The 17,411-nt window shown below is 43.4% G+C and overlaps 1 protein-coding gene across 10 annotated transcripts in view; it reads left to right on the top strand.

Moving 5' to 3' along the window:
- The window catches only part of SPECC1L (sperm antigen with calponin homology and coiled-coil domains 1 like), a 170,460-nt gene that overhangs the window by 34,112 nt on the left and 118,937 nt on the right, over positions 1–17,411 (top strand). For all 10 annotated transcript variants that reach the window (XM_033954779.1, XM_033954788.1, XM_033954783.1 and 7 more), the window contains one exon: positions 3,182–4,800. In XM_033954779.1, the coding sequence (XP_033810670.1) occupies positions 3,182–4,800 (1,619 nt within the window). The remainder of the gene's footprint in view (positions 1–3,181; positions 4,801–17,411) is intronic.

Consider the following 17,411-nt stretch of genomic DNA (forward strand, 5'->3'; position numbering starts at 1 on the left):
CCAGCAGCGTGCCTGATTTTAAGGCCAAATGGGATCGGCACATGGGATCTCTTCACAGGGCAAAGGTAGGGGAGGGACATTAAGGTGGGCAGACTAGATGGGCCGTGGGCCCTTATCTGCCGTCTGTTTCTATGTAAGCCAGTATTCTCTATCTCCAGTAGGCGGATGGTTGGTTTGTAGTCCATGCTCCTGGTTTCTTCTGTAGGTTGGCACTTGTTTTAATATTTAATTCAGTAAGCTGGAGGTTTAGTTTTCGAGGCCCTGGGCCACTAAGGATACAGTACAGAGGCACTGGGAGCACTAAGGACATGAGAAGGAGGCACTGGGGGCATTATGGACACAGGAAGGAGATACTGGGGGCACTAAGAATGTAGGAAGGGGTACTAGGGACATGGGAAGGAGGCACTAGGGACACTAAGGACATAGGGAGAGACACAGACTGAAAAAATGACAGACAGGCAGGCAGCGTGCAAAGAGAGAGAGAGACAAAGAAAAAAAAACCCCCAGACAGACAGCACCCGTTAATGTAACGGGCTTAAAGACTAGTCATTACAATATTTTATTAATGGCTCTCAAATATCCTGAAATTTTTTAAAATTCCCCTGCTGTGTGGCTATTATTCTTTCCATTTTATAAATGTGGCATAAAGAGTTCAACCAGAAACTGTAATTCAGTCTTTCCCAATTTTTCCTGTCATAATAAGTAAAAGCCTGTTATTTTTAGATATTTGACTCTTAGCCCTCATTGACATGCCAAACAGGACAGTATCATACGATAATGCCACTGGATTTTCCAACATACAATTTATTTGACCCCATATTGATTTCCAAAAAGCAAGAATCATTGGACAATAGAATATCAAATGATCTAATGTTCCAGCTTCGAGATGACAGTGCCAACACCTATTAGATTTAGAGTTATCTAATTTCTGTAAACGAACTGGGGTCCAAAACGCTCTATGTAAAATAAAAAAAAAACAAGTTTGTCTCATAGATGCAGACACTGTACATCTCATCCTCCAAGACCAAATTTGGGGCGTGGCTTGGCGACGCACAAGATGGGGGCGTAACTGCAGCACTCCTCTAACCCGGGCAACAGGCAGGAAATTTGAAAAGTATTTCGCTGCTTTTTCTTTCCTGTAGTTGTAATAAAAAGTTTTTTAACATGGCTACTACGTGGCAAACGAAGTTAGAAACGGCTTTCACGGCAGGAGGAATGGCGAATCGCGTAAAACATGATCAGACGCCACTGTCGAAAGTGCCTCTCCTTGCGGAAGCTACGGATGTGTCAGACAAGAGCGATGTAATGGCAGAACTACTGAGCATTAAACTAATGATTAAGGACAACTTGTCTTTCAGGTTGATCCTGCGATTAATGCATTACTTATTAATCGTGCTTTTAAAAAAAATTAACAGGTTGCAGTGTCTCCTGTCTCCTCCAAACATTTATTCTGCTCTGTTCCACTCCCAACTGCTGTCTTTGTTGCAATCTGGCACCTTTCCCGACCCACAGATCAACATCACCCCTCAGAGTAGACACCGAAGAGGGAGTGGAAAATATGAAAAAGGATCTGCAAATGTTAGAGGAATGGTCTAATGCCTGGCAACTAAAATTCAATGCAAAGAAATGCAGAGTAATGCATTTGGGGATTAATAATAGGAAGGAACCGTATATGCTGGGAGGAGAGAAGCTGATATGCACGGACGGGGAGAGGGACCTTGGTGTGATAGTGTCCGAAAATCTAAAGGTGAAAAAAACTGTGATAAGGCAGTGGCTGCTGCCAGAAGGATGCTGGGCTCTATAAAGAGAGGCGTAGTCAGTAGAAGGAAGAAGGTATTGATGCCCCTGTACAGGTCATTGGTAAGGCCTCACTTGGAGTATTGTGTTCAATTTTGGAGACCGTATCTGGCGAAGGACGTAAGAAGACTTGAGGCGGTCCAGAGGAGGGCGACGAAAATGATAGGAGGCTTGCGCCAGAAGACGTATGAGGAAAGACTGGAAGCCCTGAATATGTATACCCTAAAGGAAAGGAGAGACAGGGGAGATATGATTCAGACGTTCAAATACTTGAAGGGTATTAACATAGAACAAAATCTTTTTCAGAGAAAGGAAAATGGTAAAAAACCAGAGGACATAATTTGAGGTTGAGGGGTGGTAGATTCAAAGGCAATGTTAGGAAATTCTACTTTACGGAGAGGGTGGTGGACGCCTGGAATGCGCTCCCGAGAGAGGTGGTGGAGAGTAAAACTGTGACTGAGTTCAAAGAAGCGTGGGATGAACAGAAAGGATCTAGAATCAGAAAATAATATTAAATATTGAACTAAGGCCAGTACTGGGCAGACTTGCACGGTCTGTGTCTGTATATGGCTGTTTGGTGGAGGATGGGCTGGGGAGGGCTTCAATGGCTGGGAGGGTGTAGATGGGCTGGAGTAAGTCTTAACAGAGATTTCGGCAGTTGGAACCCAAGCACAGTGCAGGGTAAAGCTTTGGATTCTTGCCTAGAAATAGCTAAGAAGAAAAAATAAAAAATTTAAATTGAATCAGGTTGGGCAGACTGTATGGACCATTTGGGTCTTTATCTGCCATCATCTACTATGTTACTATGTTCTCCCCCCACTTCCCAAACCAGTCTACTGTTGGTTCCTGGCAGCGGCAGCATTACACACATGGTGCTTTCAGTCTGGTCCAAAGTTTTCTCTCTAACTTTTCCCACCCATGCAGAAACAGAAAGTGATGTCGGAGGAGGTGGGAAAAGCGAGAGGGAAAGCTTCAGAGGAAGGAAGGGAGTTATCAGTCCTTTAAGAAAGGTAAAGGAGATGGAATGTGATATATCGCCTTTCTGTGGTTATAATCAAAATGGTTTACATAGGGATTTATTTTGTGCCTGGAGCAATGAAGGGTTAAGTGACACATTCAGATTCACAATATTCTGCAGCAATAAATAAATAAATAAAATATATTTTAATTGTGATTAAAAATTTTAATTAGAATGCGACCTTACATAATTCTCTACCATATTCCTGTTAATGAAAAAAATTCTGTAGGATTTTTTTTTTTTAATGAAAGTCCTGAAGTTAGAATTTAAAATTTTCCATTTCAACTTTTTGTGCCACAGTAGTAACTTTTTATTTTGAGAGTGCATTAATTCTTTCCTGTTAATGATACACGATTTCATTTCCAGGAGTCGCTTCCAATGCCAAGCGCATCACTTCTGCTGGGACTAAAGAATCTGGCTTCCCCAGGGAGAGAACCCGTGATCGATCACGGCTGAATTCAAACAAAAAACTGTCCTCCAGTGGGCTCATGGGTAATGACCCTATCATGACAAAGCGCTCCCGAAGCCGCACCGAGTCTGATGTCCGCATGAGCAAATCCAAATCTGACAACCAGATTAATGACAAGGCTGCACTGGAAGCCAAAGTAAAAGACCTTCTGACATTAGCAAAGACAAAGGACGTGGAGATCTTGCATCTGAGAAATGAGTTGCGAGATATGCGAACCCAGTTGGGCTTAAATGATGACCAGTCAGAGAGTGATGAGAGAGAGACTATAACACTGCATCAGCCAACGGATGTGGAAGCTGCATTATTACAGTTGCAGGAGCAAAATACTGCCATTCGAGAGGAACTAAATCAGCTAAAGAATGAGAACCGTATGCTGAAAGACAGGTTAAATGCTCTGGGCTTTTCTCTTGAGCAAAGATTGGACAGCACAGAAAAGCCCTTCAGCTGCCAGTCTTTGAGCCCAGAAATGGCTGCTGGCAATCACAGCGATGGTGGAGGGACATTTGCATCTTCAGTTGAAGGTTCAACTCCGGGGTCAATGGAGGATCTCCTGAGTCAAGATGAACACACACTAATGAACAACCAACACAGTAACTCTTTAGATAACCTAGACAGTGAGTGCAGTGAAGTGTATCAGCCACTCACATCTAGCGATGATGCGTTAGATGCCCCCTCATCTTCCTCTGAATCAGAAGGCTTGCCAGGCATAGAATGTACTAGGAAAGGTAGCAGTGGCAATGCCAGCGAAGTATCTGTGGCTTGTCTGACAGAACGAATTCACCAGATGGAGGAGAACCAACATAGCACAGCAGAAGAACTACAAGCCACTCTGCAGGAGTTGGCAGACTTGCAACAAATAACTCAAGAGCTGAACAGCGAGAACGAGAGACTTGGAGAAGAGAAGGCTATTCTGATGGACTCCTTGTGCCAGCAAAGTGACAAGTTGGAACACTTTAGTCGCCAGATTGAGTACTTGCGCTCTCTGCTAGATGAGCACCATATCTCCTACGTCATTGATGAAGACATAAAAAGTGGACGCTACATGGAATTAGAGCAGCGGTATGTGGACCTTGTGGAGAATGCCCGGTTTGAGCGTGAACAGCTTCTTGGGGTCCAGCAGCATCTGAGCAACACCTTGAAGATGGCAGAGCAAGACAATAAGGAAGCCCAGGAAATGATTGGGGCATTGAAGGAGCGCAATCATCACATGGAACGTATTATGGAGACTGAACAGATCAACAAGTCTGCACTTGCAGTCACTCTGGAGGACTATAAAGCCACATTGGCTAGTGACCAGATAGAGATGAGCAGAGTAAAAGCTCAGCTGGAGCATGAGAAACAAAAAGTAGCTGAGCTATATTCTATACACAACTCTGGAGATAAATCTGATATCCGAGATCTTCTTGAGAGTGTTCGCTTAGATAAAGAAAAGGCTGAAACACTAGCTGGCAGGCTTCAGGAAGAGCTTGCTCACGTCCGCAACGATGCTAATCGGATGCAAGATACTATTGTTAAGGTAACTATAGCAATGAAAGCTTAAGTTTTATTATAAGCTTGTACAGTGGAACAGAGAAAGAATGAGGCAGAAAGAGGAAGAAAAGATTAAACAATTGATATGGGGAGGAGAGAGAAGCTGCATAAATTTTGTCAGAGGGTTTTTATTACTATACCAAGGTTGTGTAGCTATATTTGACATTAAACAACCTGTTTGTTACCATAATGTTTGCAAATCAGTAAGGTTTCACATTAAATTTTTTTCTTTATCTCTACCAGACCAGTACCAGGGTTGTGTTTGTGGACCAGCAGATGGAGACAGAGAACAATGCTTTGTGAATCCCACCCTTTAAGGGCTCCCTGCAGACTCAGACCATTGGTATTTCTTTGTCTCCAGCAGATGGTGATGAACAGCCCTGCAAACACTAGACCACTCAAATGAATGCCTTTGGTCCAGTTGAAGAATTAATAGCTAGTTGAGTGGGGGGGACACACTTAAAATTTTTCTTCTAAGGGGATACTCAAAAGCATGAGTCCCTCCTCCTCCCCTCCCCTCCTTACTTGGTCAGCTGCCTCAGAGGAGTTATTTTACAGAGAATTTTACCTCTTCCTTCACTATTTCCATTGGAGAGCTTAAATAAAAGAGGTTTCTGGAGATAAGTTGTCAAAGCAGAAGCAGCAAGGCTTTTGCACCTGTGGAGGTGAGCTGGGGGTGAACCTGGGCTTAGGTCCCAGTAAAGGTGGGATCCAGTTTTCTTCAAAAGTCTTTAAGTTGTCATGACAGCTGCTGAGGCAAGTATCATGGGGTTACGTAAAGGTAGTCCAAGTTAAGGTCTTCTAGGGTTACTGCTGAGGCAGTGTTTGTTTAAGAGTGCTTTTGCAACTAAGTTAAGCACTGGAAATATGATTACTGTGATATTGTAGTCTTCTAATTATTGTTGGTGGCAATTGAGAGCACAATGGTGACTAAGACACTGCAGGGCTTGCCACAGCAGTTCAGTTTTGATTTCAGATCACGCCAAGAGTCTGTCTTCTGGCAGGGAGATTTTTTGTTTGCCCTTTTCCCCTGAGAAGTATTCTGTGGGATGGTCTTCTCAGAACCATGCCATAATCAGAGAAGGGATGAGAGCGTCGACCATTTTGGCTGTCACAGGTACTACTGTTCATTCTATGGTTCCTCCAATAGCAGGCCCTTTTCTGTCTAGAGAACATCATGTGAGAGCTCCTGGAAATCGGCTACCTTACATCCCAAAAGTAAAGATGCAAACTCATCAATATAGGATGCGGCCAACTATTATTCTGTGGCAAACTTACCATTTACAACAAAGGTTGTGGAGGCAACTGTCCATACCCAATTACTTGATTTTATTATCAAAACTAATGTCCTTCACCCACACCACACCATCTTCAGATGACACCACAGCACAGAAATTGGTCTGCTTTGACTTACCAGCTTCATCTATAAAGCCTTTGATAATTAAAACCCATCTTGATGCTATCCCATGATCTGCCCACAGCATTTGATCTCATTGATCTCAATCTCCTTCTTCATCAATTACAAAAAATTGGCATCAATTCTACAGTCCTGGATTGATTTTCTTCTTATCTTGCGGAATGCTCCTATATTTCTCCCTCAATATTCGCAGGGGTTAGGGGCAGAGCCGGCCCGTGAATATTTAAAAAACGCGAATAATATTCGGGCTGGTTCTGACCACCCCCCACCTTCCCCTGGAATCCTGGACCTTACCTTAAGCCCTCTGAGACTTCTCGGAACCGTATCTGGTGGTCTAGCGGGCTTTCGGGGCAGAAGTGATCTTCCTAAGCTCCTGCCCTGTGCAGATCACTCATACAAAATGGCTGTGGAGAGTTCCCGTTGTAGTCTCGAGAGACTACCGGAACTCACAGCAGCCATTTGTATGAGTGATCTGCAAGGGGCAGGAGCATAGGAAGATCGCTCCTGCCCCGAAAGCCCGCTAGACCACCAGGTAAGGTTCCGGGGAGTCTCAGAGGGCTTAAAAATATCCCAAAAACGTAAACTTGTTAAAAAAAAAAAAAAATCATGAATAACCGAATCCACGGATACTGAAACCATGGATTCGGAGGGAGAAATGTAAACAGTAACATTCTGAAATTCTTCCTCTGCTCCCTTTAACATTGGTTCAGGAATTCTGCAAGGCTCCATGCTATTACCTATTCTATTCAACATTTTCTTGGCACTTCTTCTCACATTAACATTGCTCAAGAAATCAATACATTAAATGACACCCTAACCCACATTACAGCATGACTCACACATCACCTCAAATTAAAATCTGACATCCAGATTCATTGTTTTTTGATACTAGAGGATAGACATGCTTGCCTACGCCTATTTTATTCAATAATGCCCCTTTTCCATTGGTTACCTCATTTTGAGTTCTAGGTGTTATACTAAACTCGCAACTTTCTTTTAATAGTCAAGTTTCACAAGCTTCAGACTTCGTTTGATTTGCTGATTCAACCTCTTCCCCTCAGCAATAAATATTCTGCTTCATACTCTAGTTGTCCAACAACTAGACTACTGTAACTCTGTCTATGCAGGACTAAGAATCTGCACAGAGACTACAGCTCATTCAAAACATTGCCAATAGACTTATCCACAATGCCTGAAAATTTGATCACATTACCCCACTTCTTTTTTTTTTTTTTTCATCTTTATTCCTTTTTATTTCTTTCAACAAGTGTACAATATTATTACAAGTAATTCACATCACTCACTTGACATTCTTAAGCAATATTACACATGTTTTAATTCCCTCCACCCACCTCCCATCCCCTCCCCTATCAACAAAATATTTTATCCAAACATATACATATTTAGACTCTCCCTCCCCCCCATTTTTACAAATTATCCCCTAAGGAAAAAGAATAACCCTTAATCATTACAATATTCAATTAATGGCCTCCACACCTCCTTAAACCTTTTAAAATATCCCCTCTGTACGGCAAGAAATCTTTCCATCTTATATAAATGACAAACTGAGTTCCACCAAAAACTACAATTCAATCTAGAACAGTCTTTCCAATTAGTCGTTATTTGTTGAATTCCCACTCCAGTAAGAATCATCAATAATTTGTTGTTTGCTGCAGATATTTGACTTTTGGCCCTCATACACATTCCAAAAATCACTGTGTCGTAGGATAATGCTACATGATTTTCCATCAATATATTAACTTGATCCCATATTGATATCCAAAATGCCTGAATACATGGACAATAAAATAAAAGATGGTCTAAAGTTCCAATTTCAATTTTACAATGCCAGCATCTATTAGACTTAGAGCAATCTAATTTTTGTAATCTAGTAGGGGTCCAGAATGCTCTATGCAACAAAAAGAACCATGTTTGCCTAATAGATGCCGACATCGTACCTTTAATTCTCCAAGACCAAATACGTGGCCATTGAGATGCATTAATTTGATGCTTAATCTCAATGCTCCAAATATCTCTTAATCCATTTTTTGGTTTCTTTCATTACCCCACTTCTGAAAAATGCTCGCTCATTGGATTCCTGTCAATCATTAGATCACATACATGATCCTTCTACTAATCTTTCAAAGCTCTTCACTTGGAACAACTGTCTTATTTAATACACCTTCTAATTAATGTGTCTCACCAAGAAACCTTAGATCCGTACATCAAAATCAACTTGTGGTTCCCACATTCCAAGATATGATTGATCCATGAACACATCCATGAATCCATTTTCTCAGTTCTTGGCCTAGAGCTCTGGAACTCTCGTTATCCCTTCGCCTTCAAACATCACTCATAAGTTCAAGTCAGATCTAAAAACTCTCCTGTTTAAAGATGCTTATTCATAATCTGCTCCCTTGGTTACAGACTATTCTTAACCTGCACCCTGAGTCAATATTTTCTGTTGCAATCCTAAGGTTAAATATTGAAGGACTTGATTATTTTCCTTATTTACCCAGATGACCCAATATATGATTCCAAAAGGATTTTATGTGCTTACAGTGCCATAAAGCATGCGAGAACGAATTTGGCAATTGTCCACATTTTCTATAGAGCGGGGAGTCCACCAAACCTGAGTGATATGTCTGTACTTGAGTAAAGCGTTAATTATGATTCTATATATGAACATAAGAAATGCCTCTGCTGGGTCAGACCCGAGGTCCATCGTGCCCAGCAGTCCGCTCACGCGGCGGCCCAACAGGTCCAGGACCTATGCAGTAATCTTCTATCTATACCCCTCTATCCCCATTTCCAGTAGGAATTTGTCCAATCCTTTCTTGAACCCCAGTACCGTACTCTGCCTTATAACGTCCTCTGGAAGCGCATTCCAGGTGTCCACCACACGTTGGGTAAAGAAGAACTTCCTAGCATTTGTTTTGAATCTGTCCCCTTTCAACTTTTCCGAATGCCCTCTTGTTCTCTTATTTTTCGAAAGTTCGAAGAATCTGTCCCTCTCTACTCTCTCTATGCCCTTCATGATCTTGTAAGTCTCTATCATATCCCCTCTAAGTCTCCTCTTCTCCAGGGAAAAGAGACCCAGCTTCTCCAATCTCTCAGAATATGACAGGTTTTCCATACCTATTATCAGACGTGTTGCTCTCCTTTGAACCCTCTCGACTAACGCCATATCCTTCTTAAGATACGGCGACCAATATTGGACGCAGTACTCCAAATGCGGGCGCACCATCGCCCGATACAACGGCAGGATAACTTCTTTCGTTCTGGCTGTAATACCCTTTTTGATTATACCAAGCATTCTATTCGCTCTCTTAGCGGCCGCTGCACACTGTGCCGACGGCTTCATTGTCATGTCCACCATTACCCCCAAGTCCCTTTCCTGGGTACTCTTATTCAATAACATCCCTCCCATTGTATAGTTGTACCTCGAGTTTCTGCTCCCCACATGTAATACTTTACATTTTTCAATGTTGAACTTCATCTGCCATTTCGCCGCCCATTCTTCTAATTTGTTCAAGTCCCTTTGCAACTTTTCGCAGTCCTCTGTAGTCCGAGCTCCATTAAATAGTTTGGTGTCGTCCGCAAATTTTATTATCTCGCACTTCGTTCCTGTTTCTAGATCATTTATGAAGATATTAAATAACAGCGGCCCGAGCACCGAGCCCTGCGGGACACCACTCGTGACCCTCCTCCAGTCGGAGTAGTGACCCTTCACTCCTACCCTTTGTTTTCTACCCTCCAACCAGTTTCTGATCCATCTATGTACGTCTCCTTCCACCCCATGGTTCTTCAGTTTCCGGAGTAGACGTTCATGGGGCACCTTGTCAAAGGCTTTTTGGAAATCTAGATATATGATGTCTATGGGGTCTCCTTTGTCCATCCGTTTGTTGATCCCTTCGAAGAAGTGCAATAAGTTCGTTAGGCACGATCTTCCCTTGCAGAAACCATGCTGGCTGGTTATCAGAAGTTCATTTTTTTCAAAATGTTGATCGATGTTTTCTTTTATCAGTGCTTCTGCCATTTTCCCCGGAACCGAAGTCAGGCTCACCGGCCTGTAGTTTCCCGGGTCACCTCTTGATCCCTTTTTAAAGATGGGCGTAACGTTGGCTATCTTCCAATCTTCCAGGATCTCGCCTGTTTTCAGGGATAAGTTGCAAATTTGCTGCAGTAGTTCCGCTATCTCCTCCTTTAATTCCTTCAGAACCCTTGGATGTATGCCATCCGGACCCGGGGATTTGTCAGTTTTTAGTTTTTCTATCTGCCTACGAACGTCCTCAAGGCTCACTTCTATGGATGTTAATTTTTCTGCCTGACTTCCGTTGAAAAATTGCTCAGGTTCCGGTATGTTGGACGTGTTTTCGTTTGTAAATACAGACGAGAAGAACATGTTAAGCCTTTCTGCCACTACCTTCTCCTCCTTCACCACTCCCTTCCTGTCTCCGTCGTCCAGCGGTCCCACTTCCTCTCTAGCCGGCTGCTTCCCTTTAACATATCTGAAGAATGGTTTGAAATTTCTTGCTCCCCTGGCTAGCCTCTCTTCATACTCTCTTTTGGCTTTCCGAACCTCACGGTGACATTCTTTTTGATGCTTCTTGTGCTCTTTCCAGTTCCCCTCAGTTTTGTCCTTTTTCCATTTCTTGAATGATTTTTTCTTATTGCCTATCGCTTCCTTCACTGTTTTGGTTATCCACGCCGGGTCTTTTGTTTGATTCTTTTTACACCCCTTCCTGAATCTGGGGATATACAGATTTTGCGCCTCGCTCACCATGTCCCTGAAGAAGGACCAGGCATGATTTACCGTTAGCCATGTTTTGGAAGTGTTCCTAAGTTTCTTCCTTACCAATTCCCTCATTGCTTCGTAGTTTCCTTTCCTGAAGTTAAAAGTTGTCGCAATGGATCTCTTGCCTTTTGACACTCCTACCTCAACCTTGAACTTGATCATATTATGATCGCTGTTTCCCAACGGTCCCACTACTTCTACTTCCTTTGCAGGTCCCCTTAACCCATTTAGGATTAGATCCAGAGTGGCATTTCCTCTCGTCGGTTCTCTAACAAGCTGTTCCATGAAACAATCCTGTGTAGCTTCCAGGAATTTTGTCTCCCTAGCGCATTTCGAGCTTCCAAGCCTCCAGTCTATCCCAGGGTAGTTGAAGTCTCCCATAATAACCGTGTTGCCGCTTTTGCATTCACGCTTCATCTCGGCTTCCATTTCCTCATCGATATCTCTGGTTTGCCCCGGTGGGCGATAAAATAGGCCCATCTTTATTTCAGGTCCTTTCCTTCCCGGTATTTTAACCCATAGAGATTCCGGCTTGCTGGCCGTCTCTGCTGTGTCCATTTGTGTGGATTGTATGCCTTCTTTTATGTATAGGGCTATTCCACCTCCTTTTTGTCCTGTTCTGTCCTGGCGATAGAGCTTGTATCCCGGTAGTGCTGTATCCCATTTGCTTTCCTCATTCCACCATATTTCAGAGATTCCAATAATGTCGATGTCTTCTGCGTTGGCCAAGGCTTCTAGTTCCCCCATTTTGTTTCTTAGGCTCCTTGCATTAGCATATATGCATTTTAGATCCTGGTATTTTGCTGTCCTCCTTTCTTTTCCCTGTGCTTCGGTCCATAATTTCTTCTCTTTTGCTGCAGACACTGTAACCACTTCTTCTGGGTTAGTCGACTCCTGCAGTTTGTCCCTTGTTCCTTCCCAGCCATTTTTCCCCTCGGTATCTTCACAGGATACCGTCTTCCGAATCGTCGACCCTTTGTCAACTGTCGGCTTTCCCCTTCTTCTTAGTTTAAAGCCTGTTCTATTCCTCTCTTGACGTTGTTTGCTAGGAGTCTAGTTCCTGCTGCGCTCAGGTGCAGTCCATCTTTCCTGTATAGCTTGCTCTTGCCCCAGAACGCCGTCCAGTTCCTCACGAAGTGGAATCCTTCTTCCTCACACCATCTCCTCATCCACGTATTTAATTGATTGTAGTTCCTCCTGCCTTTTCACATCTGCCCTCGGTACTGGTAGGATCTCTGAGAACACTATCTTCTGGGCCCTCATCTTCAGCTTCCTTCCCAGAATCTTGAATTGTTCTAACAGCGTGCTTCTTTTGTAGTCTCTCCTGCTGACATCGTTCGTCCCGATGTGGATCACTACAGCGGTCTCTTCTGTCTCCGCCCCTTCCAGGATCATTTCAATTTTGTCCACGATGTCCTTGGTTCTTGCTCCCGGAAGGCAGGTCACCAGTCGGTCCTCTCTCCCTCCTGCTATGTGGCTGTCCACATGCCTAAGGATCGAGTCTCCCACTAGGATCGCTGACTTTCCTCTCTTCAATTTTCGCTTTGGTCTCAGGTCAATGTCCTCAATGTACTTCACTCTTTCTTCTTTTGGGCCTCGACTAGCCAAAATCTCCCCCTCTTGCGATAGCCCTCCGTGGGTGTCATCCTTGAGGTAATCTTCTTCTTGCTCTCCCTTGCATGTTGGTATCCGTGTAGCTTCTTCTTTCATCTGAAGTTCATTCTCTTCCACCTTCGTCCTGTATGCCTCTTCAATGAATCTCTCGAGTTCCCTGACTTCCTCCTCAATGTGTCTCTCCGTGGCGTGAAATCCTTCTAGCTCCTGAATCTTGTCCTCTAGTCGCTTGACCTCCTTCTTCAAGCTTTTCAGTTCCTGACACCGACCGCATACATACGACTGTCTCCCCGAGGGGAGATAGTCGTACATATGACAGTCTGTGCAGAACACTGGAAAGCTCATCTTCTGGCTTCCTTCTGCTTCCATTGTTGTTCCTTCTTTAAGATATCAGTTGAGATTACTTGTGACTTGTGCCCGCTTTGTGTCCTTTCTCTCTCCCTATCTGCTGTTGGTGTCCTCCCTGACTCTCTCTTTGTGCTGGTGCCCCCTCTTTCTTTCACTAACTGTCTCTGGTGTCCTCTCGCTCACTGCCTGTTGGTGGTGTCCTCTCTGTCTCTTCTCTCTCTGTGTTGGTGCTCTGTGCTGGTGTCTCTCTCTCTCTCTCTCTCTACCTGCTGCTGGGGTCCTCTCTCTCTCTACCAGCCGCTGGTGTCCTCTCTCTCACTCTCTCCCTCTGCCTGCTTGTTATACTTGTGTGAACGGCTTGGCCCTTTGTGTCTGACTCTTTCTTACCTTCTGTGCTTTCCTTCTGTACTTGTCGCTTCTTTACCTTCTGTCTTACACCGTTGCCTTGTCCCTTCTCAAAGGCCCTTCGCAAAGGCCCTTCTCAAAGGCCCTTCGCAAAGGCCCTTCTCAAAGGCCCTTCGCAAAGGCGCTCTCGCTAAGGCGAGCGCCTTTGCCGCTTGCCTTTGCCGCGCGCCGAACGGCTGCGCGCCGTTGGCTCCGCCCCCTTTCAAGGGGGAGTCCGACGCTGCCTCTGACGCGGTGGGGGTGGGCGGAGCGTACTCTCGCCGCTTCCCCGAGTCCTGTGCTTCTTCCTGCCTCCTTCCCCTGCGCAGAACTCTGTGTCTCCGACTCTCCCTCTCTGTCCGGCTACCAGAGCACGCTGCCTTCTTCTCCTTTGCTCTGGCAACCCGATTCAGCGCTCGCTGCGTTGGCTCCGCCCCCTTTCAAGGGGGAGTCCGACGCTGCCTCTGACGCGGTGGGGGTGGGCGGAGCGTACTCTCGCCGCTTCCCCGAGTCCTGTGCTTCTTCCTGCCTCCTTCCCCTGCGCAGAACTCTGTGTCTCCGACTCTCCCTCTCTGTCCGGCTACCAGAGCACGCTGCCTTCTTCTCCTTTGCTCTGGCAACCCGATTCAGCGTTCTCTACACAGGGAACCTGTTATTATTTTAGGGATACACATTATGGCTTAACTAACATCAGTAGGCTGTAAAGGCACCCCAAGGTCTACATTCCATTTAGTCACCATCCAAGCATAGGATCTAGCTGGCAAGACTTCCCACAGTATCTTATGATTCTGGGAAACTAACGGTGACGTTCCCTCGTCTTCACCAAAAATAGAAACATGATAGAACCATAGAAACATAATGGCAGATAAAGACCAAATGACCCATCCAATCTGCCCATCCATAGTAACCATTATCTCTTTGTCTCTCTAAGAGATCCCACATTCCTATCCCAGGCTTTCTTGGAATCAGACACAGTCTCTGTTTCCACCACCTCTACTGGGAGACTGTTCCACACATCTACCACCTTTTATGTAAAAACGTATTTCCTTAGATTACTCCTGAGCCTATCACTTCTTAACTTCATCCTACGCCCTCTCATTACAGAGCTTTCTTTCAGACAAAGGCCAAAGTCTGTCCTTAAAGGGTCTGTAATCGCTTGCTCACCCCTATATAAATCACGAGCGATTGATGGTAAGTTAATGCCAAGATATTTAAAATGACCCACGCAGAGGGAAACCAGAGCCCTAATGTTGTTGCAGCCTACCATCAGTTGCTATAGCCTCAAGATTTATCCATATTAAGCAATTTTAAAAGTTTGGCACTGTGCCCCATTGTAACCCCAATAATTTCTGGATTGGAAAGACTTTCTCTGATAAAAAGGTCTAAAGTAAGAACAAAAAGTAATAGAAACATGATGGCAGATAAAGGCCAAATGCCCCATCTGGTCTTCCCATCTGCAGTAACCATTATCTCTTTCTCTCTCTGAGAGATCACACATGCCTATCCCAGGCCCTTTTGAATTCAGACACAGTCTCTGTCTCCTCCACCTCTTCTGGGAGACTGTTCCACGCTTCTACCACCCTTTCTGTAAAAAAGTATTTCCTTAGATTACTCCGGAGCCTCTTAACTTCATTCTGATCACACCCAGGCACTACAAGACACAGCAACTTCATTCTATATCCTCTGATTGCAGAGTTTCCTTTCAAATAAACGAGGCTCGACTCATGCGCATTTACCTCACATAGGTATTTAAATGTCTCTCTAGAAACAATACTAGCAATAACAATCTAAATAAATAAATAACTGCAGCAAAAAATGTTGCAAAAATGTTATAAGCCAAATGGTTTTTCAAAGGATATTTCCACCACTTGGCTTATAAAATTTTTGCAACATTTTTTTGCTGCAGTTATTTATTTATTTAAATGTCTCTATCATATCTCCCCTCTCCCGTCTTTCCTCCAAAATATACAGATTGAGATCTTTAAATCTGTCCCCATACGCCTTATGATGAAGACCACATACCGTACAGTGAGAGATTAGAGAAACTGGGCCTCTTCTCCCTTGAAAAGAGGAAACTGAGAGGGGACATGATCAAAACCTTCAAGATAATGAAGGGAATAGACTTAGTAGATAAAGACAGGTTGTTCACCCTCTCCAACGTAGAGAGAACGAGAGGGCACTCTCTAAAGTTAACAGGGGATAGATTCCGTACAAACGTAAGGAAGTTCTTCTTCACCCAGAGAGTGGTAGAAAACTGGAACGCTCTTCCAGAGGCTGTTATAGGGGAAAACACCCTCCAGGGATTGTTAAAAACAAAACAGTGAGTCATTTGAATTTACAAGTCATATTTTCCCAGTGAACTCAATTTCTTACAATGTGTGAAGGCTCCTCTTTAGCTAATCCCACTAAAAAATACAGAAACAAAATGGTGATTCTTTAAATCGTAGATGCCAACTGATTGATTCTAACCACCACATCAAGATGATCAGGAGACTGCAAGTGACACATTAACTGTGCAAGTGACATCACCTCAAGATGGATCAAGAGACTGTGCAAGTGACATCTTGTTTGGTGCAGTTACTTCAGTGTCTAGGCTGGGTCATCTATTTCACAAAATCTTTCTTTTTAGCTATATCAGCCTGTGATGCCGTTGAGATCTGATGGGAAGAAACTGCTTTGTGTACCACCATTTCATAGAATGTATTACGCTGATAACAAAAGTAGGCTTCTTTTATTTTGGTTGCAGGTCCTTTGTTTTGGAATAAGCTGCCCATTACTTTGAAATATTTACAGGAGATTACAGCTCAAGTCATGTTTATTTATGCAAGCCTTGGTGTATAAATGCAGTTTATTTTATTTTGCTCTCAGTTGTTTTATTCAAACTAACAATTATCCTTAAAGAAGGCAATGTAAATTTCACAGAGAACACTAGAAAAACACATAATGTAAACTTCAGATGGGAAATTTTTATATATAATGTGTATCCTCAGAGTGTAGTCATAAGCGATGAGAGCACAACAATTAAAATGGAAGAAGCTCTATTGCTTTCAAATACTTAGACCTGCCCTGGGCTATACTTTTAGCCCTATAACACACACCATCATAGGCATACACAACATGTGGGACAAAGTGAAAGTATGAATCGGTCAATAAAGTAAGGAAATCTGTGAATCTTTACACTAAAAGTGGTCCCTGTGAAATATCGTTGATCAATGGGACTAAAGCACAGTTGTATTAAATACTTGAGAATTTTTGTCCTTTGTCTCATTCAATGGCTGCTCTAATGGATGACAGCTCAAGGGTAGAATACCGTGTAGCTTTGCACTACTGAAAACTGGATTCAGTCATGTGGTTCTACAGAGCCTGCCATGGAAAAAATAAGACGACATAGAATCATGCTGCCCACAAGTGAAGGACACTGTGGTTCTGACTTAAAAGAAACATTCCGTGTGATGTCATATTCAACATAACTTTATTAAAACAGTTAATTGAAACAAAACGAGCACTGCTGCTTCTTATATAAAATCTATGGACAATTCAAACACATGGACTGAAAAATAATGCTGGTAACTGACATAAGATAAATAAAGATGAAGCTATTTCACATAATTTTTAATTGCTACTGTTCCATTCTATAGATTTATTAAGCCCCAGGGCAGTTAGGATGTTCTTGGACAATGTGGCAACAGTGGTCTACATCAACTGACAAGAAGGCGCCAGGAATGCCCCATTACATCTAGAGGCTCAGTTCCTCTTTTGGTGGGCAGGAGTTCATTTAAGACATAATTGCCATACTGGGACAGACCAAAGGTCCATCAAGCCTGGTGTCCTGTCTCCAACAGTGGCCAACCCAGGTCCCAAATACTTAGCCAGATCCCAAATAGTAAAACAGATTTTTTGCTGCTTATTATAGGAATAAGCAGTGGATTTCCCCAAGCCATCTCAATAATGGCCTGTGGATTTCTCTTTTAGGAAATTATCCAAACCTTTTTAAAATCCTGCTAAGCTAACTGATTTCACCACATTCTCTGGCAAC

This window comes from Geotrypetes seraphini, chromosome 8, assembly GCF_902459505.1.
Source record: "Geotrypetes seraphini chromosome 8, aGeoSer1.1, whole genome shotgun sequence".
In the NCBI taxonomy this organism is placed as follows: Eukaryota; Metazoa; Chordata; class Amphibia; order Gymnophiona; family Dermophiidae; genus Geotrypetes; species Geotrypetes seraphini.